This window comes from Trachypithecus francoisi, unplaced genomic scaffold (assembly GCF_009764315.1).
Source record: "Trachypithecus francoisi isolate TF-2019V2 unplaced genomic scaffold, Tfra_2.0 Lachesis_group11, whole genome shotgun sequence".
NCBI lineage: Eukaryota > Metazoa > Chordata > Mammalia > Primates > Cercopithecidae > Trachypithecus > Trachypithecus francoisi.
Genome location: NW_022681456.1, coordinates 81,546,880 through 81,562,907, shown reverse-complemented (window position 1 = coordinate 81,562,907; position 16,028 = coordinate 81,546,880). Strand labels below are relative to the sequence as shown.

The 16,028-nt window shown below is 49.6% G+C and overlaps 1 protein-coding gene across 1 annotated transcript; it reads right to left on the bottom strand.

Annotated features, from left to right (window-relative positions):
- Positions 1-2,281: 2,281 nt before the first annotated feature.
- KRT3 (keratin 3) lies at positions 2,282-8,464 on the bottom strand. Its single transcript, XM_033221978.1, is given in 10 exon segments — positions 2,282-2,786; positions 3,265-3,299; positions 3,638-3,858; positions 4,123-4,248; positions 4,668-4,832; positions 5,148-5,243; positions 5,598-5,658; positions 6,559-6,598; positions 6,601-6,778; positions 7,844-8,464. Coding segments are annotated over 10 exon segments (1,875 nt in total). The 3' UTR covers positions 2,282-2,454.
- Between the last annotated feature and the right edge of the window lie 7,564 nt (positions 8,465-16,028).

The window sequence follows — 16,028 nt, the reverse complement described above, 5'->3', positions numbered from 1 at the left end:
GCCAATTTAGAAACCCCCTGACTGCTCAAGTGGGGACACGCTGAAGAACATGGCCCAGGCTCCACCATCTGGTCGATTGCACTCCTGTCCCTGACTCTACATTCCAGTCCGCATTGGTTCTCAGCATGGGCCCTCTTCTCCACCCTCTCTCTGGAAAAACTCATTAGTTTCCATGGCTTTAAAATCCACCCTTAAGCTGATGATGTCCAGATGCGAGTGTCTAGCCCTGATGGGGCCCCCTTCTGAATCTACAGGCTCACATCTCACCTGGACGTCTCACGTGGCTATCTCATGAGCAGCTCCTGCTTGTCTAAAGCAGAGCTGAAGTTTCTCTCCACATCTATCCCGCCCTCCCACCCCTCCACTCACGTCAGTAAATGGCACCAACCACCCAAGTGCTCATACTGGGAAACTGGGCATCCTGGTTGAATCTCCCCTTTCCGTTAACCTCCCCACCTCCATCCAGTCCATTAACCAGTCCTGGCACTCATCCAACTCAGCCCCTAGTTTCATTTCTTTATATACTTCCCACAACTTAAATTTATTTTGTTCATTTGGTTTGCTTACTTTTTTTGTTGACTCCCTTACTAAAATGAGGGTGGGGTCAACATCTGATTTCTTGCTCACCAATTCATCTCCAGAATTTAGCCCAGTTCCAGACAGAAAATAAACACTTAATGAATATTTGTTGAATGAGTGAAGGAAGGAATTCAATGATAAAGACTTTGCCCAGGGTGAAGCAGCTGCCCCATGACTGGCCTGGCACAGTCCCATAGGGCCAACCCCCTAAACTGGGTCGGGCACTGAGCCTCCCCACCTATGTCTCCTACTTCTTTCCACAGAAGGATACCAACCAGAAAAAGTACCTTCCTACCCAAACGTGAAGTAACAGCTCCTAAATCCCACCTCCTTCAAAAAGTGGAACCAGCTAGATTTCCACACTGAATCTCTTCAACCGCCAGTTGCAGGTTTTCTTTATGTATCTGCCATTCGTCATCTCTAAAATAAATTCAACCTTGTCCAAGGATGGAAATACTGCTTCCCTGGCCTGGCCTGACTACACATTTCTATTCCACAGCCTGTGTGTTCTCTCCGGGTGCCTGGGCAGTGTGGCATGCCTGGAAGGCATCCTCAAAGACAGTGTGGGGAAGTGGAAGGAGCTCTAGACTTGGGATGCGGGCCTTCATTCCCAGCTCAGGCATTCACATGCTATAAGACCCTAGAGGAGTCACCTTCCTCTCTGAGCCTCGGTCTTTTCATTTTGAAGCAAAGGCCTTGGACTCCTTGTTTCTGAGTCCTTTCCAGCAGTGACCTTCTGGACAGCACTCCCATGGCCAACTAACACATTCTCAGAACTTCTTGGTGCAGGGCAGAGGCCAGGATGACAAGAACTCTCATGGCTGGTGCACATACTTTCAGGCTCCAAGTGCATGCACAGTGCTTAGGTGCAGGAATGGGGGCCTCTGCAGGAAATGCTGGATTCAAGGAAGCTAACAGGTTTTCCTTGCTACTGAACTTCTTAGAAACTCTAACATATGCTCCAAAAAGAAAAGATGTAATGGGCGTGGAACCTTTTATTGCGGAGTGTCTCAACAGAATGGTGTTCCTGGGTCAGACTTTGAATAGGCTGCTCTGGGGAAACCTCTCCATCCCTGGGCTTCCAGCAGCCCGCACTTTCCCGGAGCACTTTGATGGGGGAAAAGCTTTCACGATGTCAGCTGGAGTGAGAATCAACACCAAGGGAAGAAACCCTCTGTCCCCAAGGCCCTCTTAGTTCCCCCACATGAGAGAAGGCAGGGAGGAGATAGATGTCTGCATGGCCCAGCCTTCACCACCAAGGACAGTGAGGGTACACAGGGTACACAGCATCCAGAGCAGAACCTCTCCCTCCCCACAGTGCTCACAGAATAGCGAACAACTGGATCCGCACAACGTATGAAGAAGACAAACTGCCTCTGTTTCAGAGGAAGAGTTCTGCAGCTACTCTGTGGATCACAGAGCCCACATGGGAGAGGCAGAGGCAGGGAGGCCAGGGAGGTGACCAGGGAGCTCAGTGCCCTGAGGAGAAGGACATGGAACGAATACTCAGAGGCCCGGAGTGAAACAGTGCACTTTATTGGAGAAAGACCGGAGGGGCGGAGGGGGCTGTATGCTATATACATCAGAGCTGTAGTGAACATCCCACCCAGGGAAGGGACCCCGGGACAGCAGAAGGTGGCGGCCTAGGCCACACCTGTACAATCACAGGCACAGGCTGGAGCCAGAGAGGGGAGCCTGAAATTCTCGTGGCTGGGCTTGGCCAGGGATCTGGAAGGAGGAGCAAGAGGCCACCAACCTTCCAGCGTAGAGCCACGTTCTTGGGAAGCAAGGGGTGGCGCTGGGGGTGTTGCCGATATGGGGGCGTGGGGAGCGGAGGGGAAGCGCTGGGGTGGCTGCAATGCTGATGCGTACTCTTTATCTGGAGTAGCGCTGAGAGGACTGGGAGGACTGGGAGAACTTGATGCTGCCGCCCCGGTTGCTGGCCGAGCTGAAGCCCCCCCCACTGACTCCATAGCGGGCGCCGGAGCTGGAGCCAAAGCCGCTGCCACCGCTGAAACCGCCGCTGCTGCCGCCGCCAAGTCCACCGCCGATTCCACCGCCGAGTCCACCGCCGCCTCCCCGGCCAAAGCCACTGCTTGAGCCTCCGCCCGCGCCAAGGCCACCTCCTAAGCCACCGCCCACGCCTCCGCCGTAACCTCCTGCATAGCCACCTGCGGAGGCGGAAGTCGTGCTGCTGCTGACCACGGCTGTGGGGGAGAGGACAGGACAGCGATCAGCGCGGGTGCCCAGGCCAGCTGCTGTGTTATCATCAATGATCCAGCGGGCCCGGGACTATCCAGAGCTGACCAAGGCAGCTTTGCACAGGATAGTCACAACGAGCCGTTCCATGGCCACTAGCTACTCACTCCCCTGCCATTAAGCCATTATGAATTAGCCAGTGGTTCCTCCCACAGTACAATCTTGATGACCCCCTGGGAGGGGATCTAGCCTCTGAATTTCTCCTCCCATCAAGGGGCCCCCTATGGATCTTCCACATTGGCCGTTGAAGCCTATCAAAAGTGCCCTGAACCCAGAACAATCACAAAAGCCAATCGCTTCCCTCTCCTCTCCCAGAAAACCCCTCCAACTTCCATAAAAATATGTTTAAATTAGTTGCTACTACCCTGAATTAGTGCAGATACTTCAGAATTAATTCTCATTTTCTTGGCTACTTTCGGTACTTACAGATGCTGACAGCGCTGGGACACTCTCCAGACATCCTGTTTGAGAAGGCAAGAGAAAGTAGGCCCCGTTACAAAGCACACACCAACAAGTCCATGGCCCAAGGGCATGAATAGCAACCAGAGCTGAACCGAGAAGCCTGGCACATCAGTAAACTTTCTCCACCCCTCTTTGGGCCGTAGCAAGGAGAGCCTGTGGGCACCCGTTGCATACGTGCTTTGGCTGCCTGAGAAGGAGTGGGCTGGTAGAGGCAAATCTTCACTGCAAAGCCTCTCTTTATATAGCAGGGCTCCATCCCCAGTTACTTGGTCACTTATCTGGCCCTTGACATATGACTTGAGACAGGAGTTGTGGGAAAATGGGACTAGAGGCTCACCTGTATTCCTCACCCTCCAGCAGCTTGCGGTAGGTGGCAATCTCCATGTCCAGGGCCAGCTTGACATTCATCAGCTCCTGGTAGTCACGTAGCAGCCGCGCCAGGTCGTCCTTTGCCTGCTGTAGAGCAGCCTGCAGCTCTTGGAGCTTGGCATTGGCATCCTTGAGGGCCATCTCCCCACGCTGCTCAGCCTCCGCAATGGCTGTCTGCAGGTTGACATTCTGGGGCAAGGGAGGTAGGAGGGACGAGCTCAGTAAGAGGGCCCCAGGCCCCTCCTTACATGCAATGGATTATCCCATCTAAAAGTCAGGGAACATTCCTCCTCCCCTAGTGCCTCCATCTTGTCTCCATTTATGGAGATAGTGCCCTGTGGGTCAGCCAGCCTGAGATGACCTCCAGACGTCTATTCCAAGGGAGGAGTCCTGAGATCCTAGCCCCCACCCCTCAGCAGTCATCCCAGGAGCCAACATCCATGACCATCCCACCTGCTTCTTGATACTCTCGATCTCTGCCCGCAGCCTCTGGATCATTCTGTTGAGCTCTATGATCTCGCTCTTGGTATTTCTTAAGTCATCCCCATGCCTGCCAGCTGTAGTCTGTAGCTCCCCCAACTAGAGAACAGAAGGGAAGATGGGGTATTCCTGCAGCTTTGATTGAATTGTTTCTATACCTATGACATCACCCACCAAACCTTGAGAAGCTCAGTAAGCATTTGCTAAAATGACTGCATTGTGTTTCAGCAGGGACACCCCCAAGGCAGCAGGAAAGAGAACATCTGGGTTGTTGTGGTAGAAGATTTTCCTACCCTGTAGTTCCTGAGCAAGCTGGAGTCAGTCCCACATAGCAGGCAACCAGCTCCCCCAGGGGCAAGACTTTCTGCAACTGAACCACCATTAGAAGGATGTCTTCAGAGGGTAAAACCAAAAGGCATTCACCCAGTGACCACTGGGATCTCACTACCCAGCTGTCCAATAGGCCACAGCCTCTCTGAAACCTCCAGTGGATCCTCTAAGAGGTGCCTAGCACCCACCTTGGTCTGGTACAGGGCCTCAGCTTCGGCCTTGCTTCTCTGAGCGATATCCTCATACTGTGCACGAACTTCAGCAATGATGCTGTCCAGGTCCAGGGAACGATTATTATCCATGGACAGCACCACAGATGTGTCACTGATGTGGCTCTGCATCTGAGATAGCTCCTGTCAACACAGAGGAAGTTTGTTCACTTTTGGGGTCTCTATAACAAGCACACAGGGCCCTGAGAGACTCCTGATCAACAGTCTCATTCACTGATTCATTGCTCCACGTATGTATCGGCCACACTCTGTCCCCAGCCCCCCAGCCACTCAGAGAACCCCATGTCTGCAGCCTATCCTGTGGAATCCCTTCCAAGGGTCCTCTTCTCCCGGCTCATCCCAGATGTCTTCTGGGGCCTAGATACCAAAATACACCAGCCTCAAATCTGGAAACATCTCACTCTCCCTCTGTCCCTTCTTAGTAGGTAACATCCTCACAGCATCGTAGAGGGTCCTCAGGAAGTTGATCTCATCTATCAAGGCATCCACTTTGGCCTGAAGCTCCACCTTGTTCATATAGGCACGGTCCACATCCTGAGAAAAGAAGAGCATAAAGGCCTTATTCCCCCAAGGAACAAACAACAAACCACAACTGCAGCAAGAAACAGCAGAGGGGACTGGTGAAGTGATGGTCCTTGTCCAAAACCAGTCTCCACTTGAACGGACAATTTGTATCTCATTAGGATGGTCTAAGTTCAATTCTACTAAAAAACTAAAGACTGATGAACTAACTTTTTTAGAGATCTTCCAGACTAAGGTGCACCTGACTTCTGTTTATTGCTCCAAAGGTCTGAACTTGGCAGCTCTGTGGCAGTGGAGTGAGGAGATTCCCCAACCCAGCCAGAAACCTGAAGCTACAAGCCCGGAAAACTCACATACAGCCCTTACCTTCTTCAGAGTCACAAATTCATTCTCAGCAGCTGTACGTTTATTGATTTCATCCTCATATCTGTGTGAGTAAAAAAGAAAAAGCTGAGTTTGGTTTTGAGGTCATCGTAAACACCATTGTTCCTTGGAACTCTGAAAGTTCATCTCTTCCATCCCTCCATCCCTATCCCACCCCTCTCAGATGAGCACATCCTCTTTACTATCTCCCTGTTAGTTAGGGGGACCAACCATGTCAGTTTGCCCAGGCAAACTGTCTGGTTTTAGCACTAAAAGTTCTGCAGCCCAGGAAACCCCTCAGTCCCAGGTAAACCTCTGGAGAGTTGATCACCATACCATGAGTTGTCCCAGAATCTTTCGGATGCCAGAACTAGGATCTTCCCCAACCTGGCTCATGAGAAAATGCTTCCCCGACTCTAAACTCATCCGGTTTTTTTGTTTTTGTTTCTGTTTTGTTTTGTTTTTAGACGTAATCTCGCTCTGTCGCCCAGGTTGGAGTGCAGTGGTGCAATCTTGGCTCACTGCAACTTCCATCTCCAGGGTTCAAGCAATTCTGTTGCCTCAGCTACCCAAGTATCTGGGATTACAGGTGTGTGCCACCACAGCCAGCTAATTTTTGTATTTTTAGTACAGATGAGATTTCACCATGTTGGCCAAGCTGGTCTCAAACCCCTGATCTCAAATGATTTGCCCACCTCGGCCTCCCAGAGTGCTGGGATTACAGGCATGAGCCACCATGCCCAGCCTAAACTCATTCCTCTTGCCACAATTTTATTTGCAAAGCACTATGCTTGGAGAAGGAAGGTGAGGGGAAACTGAATGAACCAAGTTGTCCTTCATGAAGGTAAGGAGAGGGAAACGGGCCAGGTGACACCACTGCCCAGCAGTCAGGAGGCACGTAGAAGGGGCCAAGACTCTGAGACAGGGTGGGCCATGGCATCGTCCCACTCCTCCCATCACTCACTTTTTCTTGAAGTCCTCTACCAGGTCCTGCATATTCCTATCTCAGAGTCCAGGCGCCCTCTCTCCCCAAGGATGTTGTCCAGGTAGCTCCGCAGGTAGTTGATATGATTCTCAAAAAGAGGCTCAAGGTTGTTGGTACCTGAGATGGAACTTGTGCTCTGCTGCTGGAGCAGGTTCCACTTGGTCTCCAGGACCTTGTTCTGTTGCTCCAGGAACCGTACCTGCAATGGTTGCAGGAAGCAACATCAGGTAACACTTGTAGCAGAGGAGCAGAGGGGCCTTCACTCAGGTAGGACCAGGTGTCTATCTCCTGGGCCCCCAGCGCAAAGGCCTAGAAAAGATGCAAAGTAGGCTTCTGCTGTAGTCAGAGAGATTATGGTCAGATGGGTGATCAGTCAGGACACTACACTTGCAGTGTGGTTGGGAAAGTCACAAAGGAAGGGGAAACCAGAAGTGGCTCCTACCAGAAAGCAATAGAATTGTAAGGTTGACCCCTTGGTGTTCCTGAGGACTTCATGACCCTATCTCAACTTTCAAAACTACAGTACACTCTGCAAAAATGCACATAAACCTCAGCAGCACCATTTCCACCCATGACTCTACTGACATGTTAGCTCTTCAAAAACAGTGAAGTGATGCTGGGAAGCGACGCTGGCTGGCATGCCATAGTTAGCATGACAACACCTCTCTTGAGCCTGGACAGCAGCCCCATGAGAGCTGTCTTGGTCTGGAGAAGCTCACCGAGCACTCTTGTCTTCCTGACTGGGCTGAGTAGGAGTGCACAGTCACCCATTTCTCTGCACTCCCTTGGGACTAAGGTTCTTATGCTCCTGATCCCTCATCCAGGTGATCAGCCTCCTCTGCCTGGCACAGCAACATGTAGGGGAAAGGGCTTCCTGGAAAGCCTCAGAGGACAGCTTATATTTGAAAAGCCTCCCATTCTCAGTGGACCCTTCCCTGATGGTGGCCGTGGCCCTTGCCTTGGGTTGCCTGTCCTGCCAGCCTGGGCCTTAGTAAGGCAATGACTGGAAGTTTCAGCAGAGATTCCGACAAACAGGATGTGCGGTGCTCAAGTCCATATAGGGGACTGTTTTCTTTCCACACCTCCCCTCACTTGACCATGTGGACAAACTCCTCAACCCTGAATATCTTCCCAGACCCTAGAGTTCCACCTAACTCCTCACCCTCCAGTCTGGCCCATCCAAGAAACATTTAAACACTGTGTCCCAAAGATCAAATTCAAAGTCTCCAGCCCAGGAAGAGATGGCCAGTCAGAGCTTCATCACCTTGTCAATGAAGGAGGCAAACTTGTTGTTGAGGGTCTTGATCTGTTCCCGCTCCTGGGCCTTTACTTGACCAATCTGGGGGTCGATCTCCACATTGAGGGGCTGCAGGAGACTCTGGTTGATAGTCACTTCCTGAATTCCACCAGGAAAGCCCCCAGGGCCAAAGCCACCAGGACTGCCAAAGCTGCCGGGCCCACCAAAGCCACCAGGACCACCAAAGCCACCAGCCCCTCCAAAGCCACTAGCCCCTCCAAAGCCACCAGCCCCTCCAAAGCCACCAGCTCCACCAAAACCACCTCCCATTCCTCTGACACCACCAAAGCCACCACCAAAGCCACCTCCATAGCCACCTGCAAAGCCACAACTGCTACGGCCTCCCCCAAAGCCTCCAGCCCGGGAGCCACCAGCTGCCACGCTGATGGAGATGCTCTTGTTGCCACCCAGGTTGTAGAGGCTGCGACTGCCAAAGCCACCTGCTCCGCTCCGGAAGCCATAGGCTCCTCCGCCAGCTACCCCAGAGCGGGTCACACAGCTCATCCTGCTGCTGCCGGAGACCACAGCAGAGTGGCCAGAGAAACCCTGGCTCCCGCCACCAGATGTCTTGCTGGCTTGTCTGCTCATGGTGAAGAGCTTGGTGAAGAGAAGAGTGTAAGTTAAGCAGGGACACTGACAGTCAGAGGAAAAGGGATGGGAACTGAAGACCTGTGCAAAATAAATCCTTTTATATACATTTGAGGAGGTTGTTGGGCTCAAATGAAGGAGAGATAATTAATCCCAAATATTCATGGGTTAGGTTTGCCTCCAAGGCAATAAGTTTATTCCAGGCTACCGAACACACCTTGAAAATAATCTGAAATGGCAAAAGTGCTAAGGTGGCAGGCTTACCTGGCGAGGGGGTGGTGCCTGGCATTGCCCCATGTTTGGGCATGGCCACCTCTTAGCTTTATCTGACGGGAGCCAGGAGGCACACTCACCTGCATCAGGTGCTCAGCAGCCGTCCCTCTGCCTGTTAGCTGCCCCTGGGCCCCACAGAGCTGTGCCCAGCTCTGGAAAGGATAGAGTGGAGGCGTGAGGAGGTTCTGCTTCTCTGAGCAGTAGAGACAGTGGAGCCCACTCACAGCTCTGGGAAAGTGTCTTAATGGAAGGATTGATGCAGGTCTCTCCACAATTATTGAGTGCACAGTATGTGCCCAGCTCTGTGCTGGGCTTTGGGATGAAGCGCTGACCTCTCCTTCTCCCTTCCTGGAAACAAAGCCCAGAACTATCACAAATATGCCTCCTGGGTTCTCCCTATACCCCAAGCTTTAGTTCAGGAGGTAGCGGTGTTTGGTTTATGACTATCTTCAGAGAAAAAGTCAAGTTAACACCTATGCATGTTGACCAGACACTGGCAAAATCCAACATGCCTGATGTTTGTTTCTCTTTAAAACTTCCCAAAGAAATTGTACACTATTACACATCTTGGGGTTTCTCTATGGCTTCCTTTCTTGCTCCCCACATTTTGGCATTTCTCTGGTTTTAGCTTAAGGCCTAGGGAACGAGAAGCTCAAACATCAAGTCAAAACAAATTCAGCAAATATTTACAGACTGCCGAATGTGTGCCAGGCCCTGTGCAAAACCCTAGAGACCCAGTCATGGACAAAACACACGGGGCTCCCGTGGGACCATTTTCTGGTTGAGAGATGTGCTCCTGAGAGTCGCCCACGCCCCTCTAAACCCCAGAAAGCCAGATGTGGCAGAGCCGGCAGCACTGTGGAACATGTCTGACTCCAAAAGCCTGAAACTCTGCCTGTCTGGGATTGTCCAGAGGCTTATGACTGGGCTTGGTTTGTCCAAGAGAAAAGCCATCCTGCTCACTCTGGAGCTGGCCAAGTTAGCTGCTTATCGCTCCAGGACAGGCCTTTTTTTGTTCTGTCTGCTGCACATTGGGCCCTTCTAAGGGTGTGGTCTGTATGGCCCTGGCAGGAGCCTCCTTAGAACTGGGGAAAAGGACAGAGACTTCAACACTCACTGGTTAGGGCTGGGAGTGGCCCAAGTGCAAAGGAAATAAAATTTTCTTCAGTGGCCTGGTTCTTCCATTTTATCTGTATCTCTCCCATGTGTTACCTGCCAGGCTGTGCAACATCCTAGCTCCTCCCCAGGATAAAACCATAAGCTCTCCAGGAGTTTCCAGTCTTGTTAATACACTGGGTCCCTTGGACCAAAGCACAATGCTTTGCCAATAGTAAGTGTCATAAAGTTTGGTTTGTTGAAAAAATGAATGAGTCCATCAATTAATTATTAATGAATTAATGGTTAAGCCCTTTTACTGGATTACAACCAGATAAAACTGGTTGAAAGCTAGTTCAACTCCCATTGCATGAGGTAGTACAAGCTAATTGAGATTATTTCAATGTGAGGAATCCGGACTTCTCAAATTTGGTGTTCAGATTTAGAAAAATGTACATGCAAAATGAATGTCACCTCCTCAGGGGAAAAAAAAAAGTAGAATCACAGAATCAAGAACCAATCAATCAAGAATCAACCAATTACAGAATCAAGTTGAAGTTGACTAGACGTTCGAGGTCACACAATCTGTCCCGTTCATTGCTGGGATCCCCTCTCCAGCATCTGACTTATATCCCTGATTTTCTGTAAGTTCTGCCCATGGACTGTGAAGTTAGCCCTGGCCCAGAGGGTGGCCACACAGGCTCCTCTCCTCTTTGCTCCCTCAGAGGCAATGAACCAATCCCAGGGCTAGACCAGATCCTCCCCATGACTAAGTACGACCAAGGCTGTTTAAATTCTATGCATTTCAGCATCACTAACCGTAAAAGATGATCAATCATCTCTGACCCTCTAGATCTCACGGGAACATAGCTAGATGCATGAAATATCTGCCAGTGTTTCAAGAAACATATCATGAGGCCAAGTGTGGTGGCTCATGCCTGTAACCCCAGCACTTGGCAAGGCTGAGGTGGGCAGATTGCTTGAGCCCAGAAGTTTCAGACCAGCCTTAGAAACATGGCAAAACACCATCTCTACAAAAAAATACAAAGATTAGCCGGGTGTGGTGTCATGTGCCTATAGACCCAGGTGCTCGAGAGGCTGAGGTTGGAGGATCACTTGAGCCTGGGAGGTCAAGGCTGCAGTGAGCTATGATTCCACCATGGCACTCCAGCCTGGACAACAGAACAAGACCATTCTCAACAAAAAAAGAAAAAAAAGAAAAAAGGAAACATATTACAAAAAGTAGGCCATATTTTTTCTTATAATATCTAAGAGAGCAGGATGGAGGACCTGCCTTTATGCCAGACAGAAATGAGGCTGCTGCTTGGTCACGTGTGGGGCCTAGGTTCCAGGGCAATGAGTCTCTAGGAATTCTTAAACCCGTAGTGATTCAGGGTACTTAGTGCCCCCAGTGGGGGAGATCTCAGCCATTGCCAGAGCCCACTGATTCTGAATCATGCTTGTCATTCCTTTAGAAGGAATTATCTTGGAGAAGAATCTTTGAGAAACAACATCACAATCACTGCTGTCATCAGCTAGTCCTGGGTCTAGGACCTCCCCAACAGATGGTGGAAGGAAAGGGAAGAAGGGCATAATCTATCCTTACTCTTGGGATCGGGATAGCAGAGAAGACATGGCTTGGCCTTTGAGAGGACAGGGAGCAAAACAAAGATTGGGGAATATATTCACAGGACTAGAATGTCAACTCTGATCAGAGTTGTGAGTGAAGGAAGTGGTGGAAGGGGAGGAGATAATCAGTGAGTTGAAATTCGTATTGGTTGGGCCCAGCCCTCTAAACTTGGAGGGCCTAATAAACACTTTGAGAAAATAGAGTTGGTTTACAGTCACCTCCAACACCTGAATTATCTGAAGTTTATTAACTAAGCTCCTTAAGAGCTTTCTCCCTGGAGAGAAGAGTGAGTCACTGGATTGCAATGTGTGAAATTAGAGATTCATAGGGTGCTACGGCCAGGAGGCTCTCTAGTCCACTCCTCTACCTCGAGGCAGAATCCACCTGGCCACTCCTACTCTTCAAGATCCTCATGGAAGGCAATTCATCAAATCTCCTAACTTGCCCAGGCCAGCAAGACCCCACCCTGACCCAAGGAAGGCCTTCATGGATCTAGCTTTCACGCCTTCCACTCCATTCCATGGGAGCCCAATTCCTCTTATAGGATCAGTGAAATTTTGGTCAGCAGGAGCCCCAGTCACCTGTCCGTCATGGCATGACACCCATACCTCTCTGGGTGTGAAGGCCTCTTTTAACACACACAAAATTACATTGACCTTCACACATGTCAGAACTCATACTTCCAGTATCCTTTGAGAACATACACTTTTTACTAAGAATTTAGCAACACTTTTAAATAAAATTGCAGTTCATAATCATATACATTTGAAAGTGGTAATACATGTATATAAAAAGACACACTATTCACTCAATCGAGAGACACTTGCATCCATGTGCATTCTCAGAACCCTTGCAGTCCTGACACAACAGCAACCCTAACTGGGGCCTCTCAGCCTCAGGTCTCAAGCTCCTGCCCCTTCCACCGCTGGACACCTGCTCCCAGCTGAGATTCCCTGCTGAGCGGTGTTACCACCTGTCTTCCCTGCCTTTGTGTCCATCAGCCTATGGCCTTGGCAGGCCTTCAGCAGATGGGAACTGAGTTGAGATGAATTTGCTCTTGCCTGGCCTTCCAGAGTAAAACACACAAACTCCCCTGGCTTCTGTATCACAACCCTTCCAATATTAGAAAATACTGTGGAGTTCACAGACACCAACCTCCCAGTTGGATAGACCCAGTTGTTTTTCCCAGTCCTCAGTACACATGATTTCCAGGACTATTCTCTGCACCCACTTTAATATGTAATGGATCTCTTAAAACTACAGTGCTAAGATAGGGTACTCAAAGGGGGCTTCATGTGCACCAGAACTAATAGGAAGCCCCTTCCTGTCTGTGATGGGGGCACCATGCTTCTTTCAATGCAAGCTAAGATTCTATTCCCTTCTTTAGCTCTTGACTTCCATCAGTCCTGCCTGAGGAAGAGAATGGTAAGGCATGGGTTTGGTGGTGGTGGTGGGGAGGGGGGTTGGTTTGTTTTTGTTTTTGTTTTGAGAGAGAGAGAGGGAGTGTCTCACTCTGTTGCCCAGGCTGGAGTGCAGTGGCGCAATCTCAGCTCGCTGCAACCTCAACCTCCCAGACTCAAGCCATCCTCCCACCTCAGCCTCCCAAGTAGCTGGGACACAGGCATGCACCACCATGCCCAGCTATTTTTTTTTTTTTTTTTTTTTTTTTTTGCAGAGACAGGGTCTCTCTATGTAACCCAGGTTGGTCTTGAACTCCTAGGCTCAAGCAATCCGCCCACTTCAGCCTCCCAAAGTGCTGGGATTATAGACATGGGCCACTATGCCAGCCAGCTTCCTAGTTTTAAATAACTCATTTCCTTGTCCTGCTGTAAGAATAAACTGAAGGGACACCATTCACAAAGCACTTACAGAGAAAATAAACATAACAGTAAAAATGAAAAAAAAAAAAAAAAGGTTTGCCCTGAATAAGCCTCTATTTACATAAGATTCCTCTGCATGGATGAGAGCTGTCCGTTTATATTTGTGCTGAATCATGTCTGGCTGGCGTGCCTGCTCAAACCAGAGGCTTGTGCACAGCAAAAATCACAACCTTGTCCTCGCTGGAGAATTCCCAAGAGATCTTAGGAAGTTATTAAACAGTTGTCATAAAACAAAAGGTAGGCAGGGTGCGGGGCTCAGGCCTGTAATCCCAGCACTTTGGGAGGTCAAGGCAGGCGGATCACAAGGTCAGAAGATCAAGACCATTCTGGTTAACACGACGAAACCCCGTCTCTATTAAAAATACAAAAAATTAGCCAGTCGTGGTGGCGGGCGCCTGTAGTCCCAGCTACTCCAGAGGCTAAGGCAGGAGAATGGCTGAACCAGGGAGGCAGAGGTGGCAGTGAGCCAAGATCGCACCACTACACTCCAGCGTGGGCAACAGTGGGAGACTCCGTCTCAAAAAAAAAAAAGTTAAAAGAGGAGGTGAAAACAACCATTAAGTGGTCATTTAACCTGGGAAAGAGGCGTTTAAGAGGAAAAATACATTCATTTCTCAATACAATGATTTGAAAAGCTTGGATCTCTCTCCACTGAGGAATTTGAGGGGATCCAGTTGGACATAAAGCAAAGGGTACAATCATAGTGGAAATAAGGGGACCAGGGGACACTGCAAGTAACACAAGGGGATTTTTAAAATAGCAATTTTTAGCCCCTAGCATATGAAAAGTGCTCAATAAATATCACAGGAATGGATGCCAGCATGCGGGGTGAGATACCATTCTGCCAAGAGACAAAGGAATGACAGCAAACCTCTTTGTTCCTGGAAACATACCCTCACAGGAAACAAGAGTGGGAGAGGAGGCAGACCCATGCCTAGGCTTAGCATTACAGCTGCATGGCAGGGGAGGGAGGGCAGAGTGGTGGTTCCTAGACTGCAATTCAAAGCACATCATGGGCCTCCAGGCCACACCCTGAGAGCAGGTGGCCCAGAGCTACCTCCTCATCTGTTTCTGAGCTTAATCTCTCAGACACGCCTTGTTCTGAGCTTGTCTAGTCTTGGAACATAAAGCCCAAACCCCAAACAAATTGGACAATGGGCCAACCCATGTCCTCCACATCCTGGCCTCAACCTTTCTCTCTAGCGTCCTCTCCCACCACTCCCTGCCCTGTCTTGAGTGATGCTAAGCAGCTTTTGGTTTGGTACTGCAGTGAGCCACACTTTCCTGTCTTTACTCTGAAATTCTTGCTACCTAGAGCACCCTCCTCCCCTGCACCCCTCTCACAAGCTCCAGGTCCACACTCCTTTAACGTGGCTGGCTTCACAGGTGTTACCTCCTCCAGGGAGTCTTTCTTGAATCCCTGGCAAAAGCAAATGCTTCTCCCTTATGCTTCCAGAGCCTCAGTGTTTGCATACACCATTGCTTTCAACATTTTCCTAAAAGTGTGGAAAATGTGTATTTAATGTGTCTACACTCCCCACACTCACGCACCATTTTCACATTACACTATACCACTCTCAAGGGTGAGGACCATACTGCAATAAGCTTTATATCCTCATGGCCCTACACAGAGTCTGACACAATGTAGGTGCTCAACAATGCTTGTCAAGCTGAAGCAACTGCCCCTGCCATGCTCTTGGGTGGTGGATTCACAGGAGAAGGGGCTCCCAGCCTGATGGGAGAAATGCTGCAGCTTCACAGGACGCTGCACAGAAAATGGAGTGTGACCAAAATCCAGTATGAGGAGGCCTAAGGGAGACAGAACAGCAGGATATTCCAAAGGGGTGGAGCCACTCCTAGAAGACTTCTAGAAGAAAGGACTCCTCTTAGGTATCAGAATCCTGCCCTCTGTAAGGAGAGCACCTGCCACTGTCTCTAGCATCTAGGGCCAGCTTCTCCATCAAGACCCCACTTCAATACCGCCTCCTGCATGAAGCCTCCTGTGATTGCCAACCCCTCGCTCTAGACTATAAGTAATTTTACTCTCCTCTGGACTGTCATGTCCTTCATTTGTAACTTCCAAAGTCATTTATCTATCTGTCCAGTTACCAAGTTCTTTATGTGCATGTTTTTATCTAGACATTATCATCTGTATTGAAAGCTCCTTGAAAAGAAAGTATAATTATTCTTTACATAATGGGTCCCCATTGCCCTGCACAAACTAGGCACTCAGTAAATATTATTCAATTAACATTTGTTAAACAGCTACTATATGGCAAGTACAGTGGCCCTGGAATGTCAAGATGAATAAAGTCATGGTTCCTGCCCATAAATAATTTATAGACCAGTGATTTGTTGAGTAAATGAGTGAATGGGTGGGTCGATGGATAGATGGATGAATAGATGGATCATGGATGGATCATGGATGAATAGATGGATCATGAATGGATGGATGGATGGATGGATGGATGATGGATGAATAGATGGATCATGGATGGATGGATGGATGGATGGATGGATGAATAGATGGATCATGGATGGATGGATGGATGGATGGATGGACGGAAGAGTAGATGGGTGAATGGGTGGATGGCAAATGACAATCAAAACACTTTCTCCAGAAAGTGTCTTCCCAGCTTATCTGGCTTCTCATCCACTTTCTCGAGTTTTTGAGGATCAAATCCAC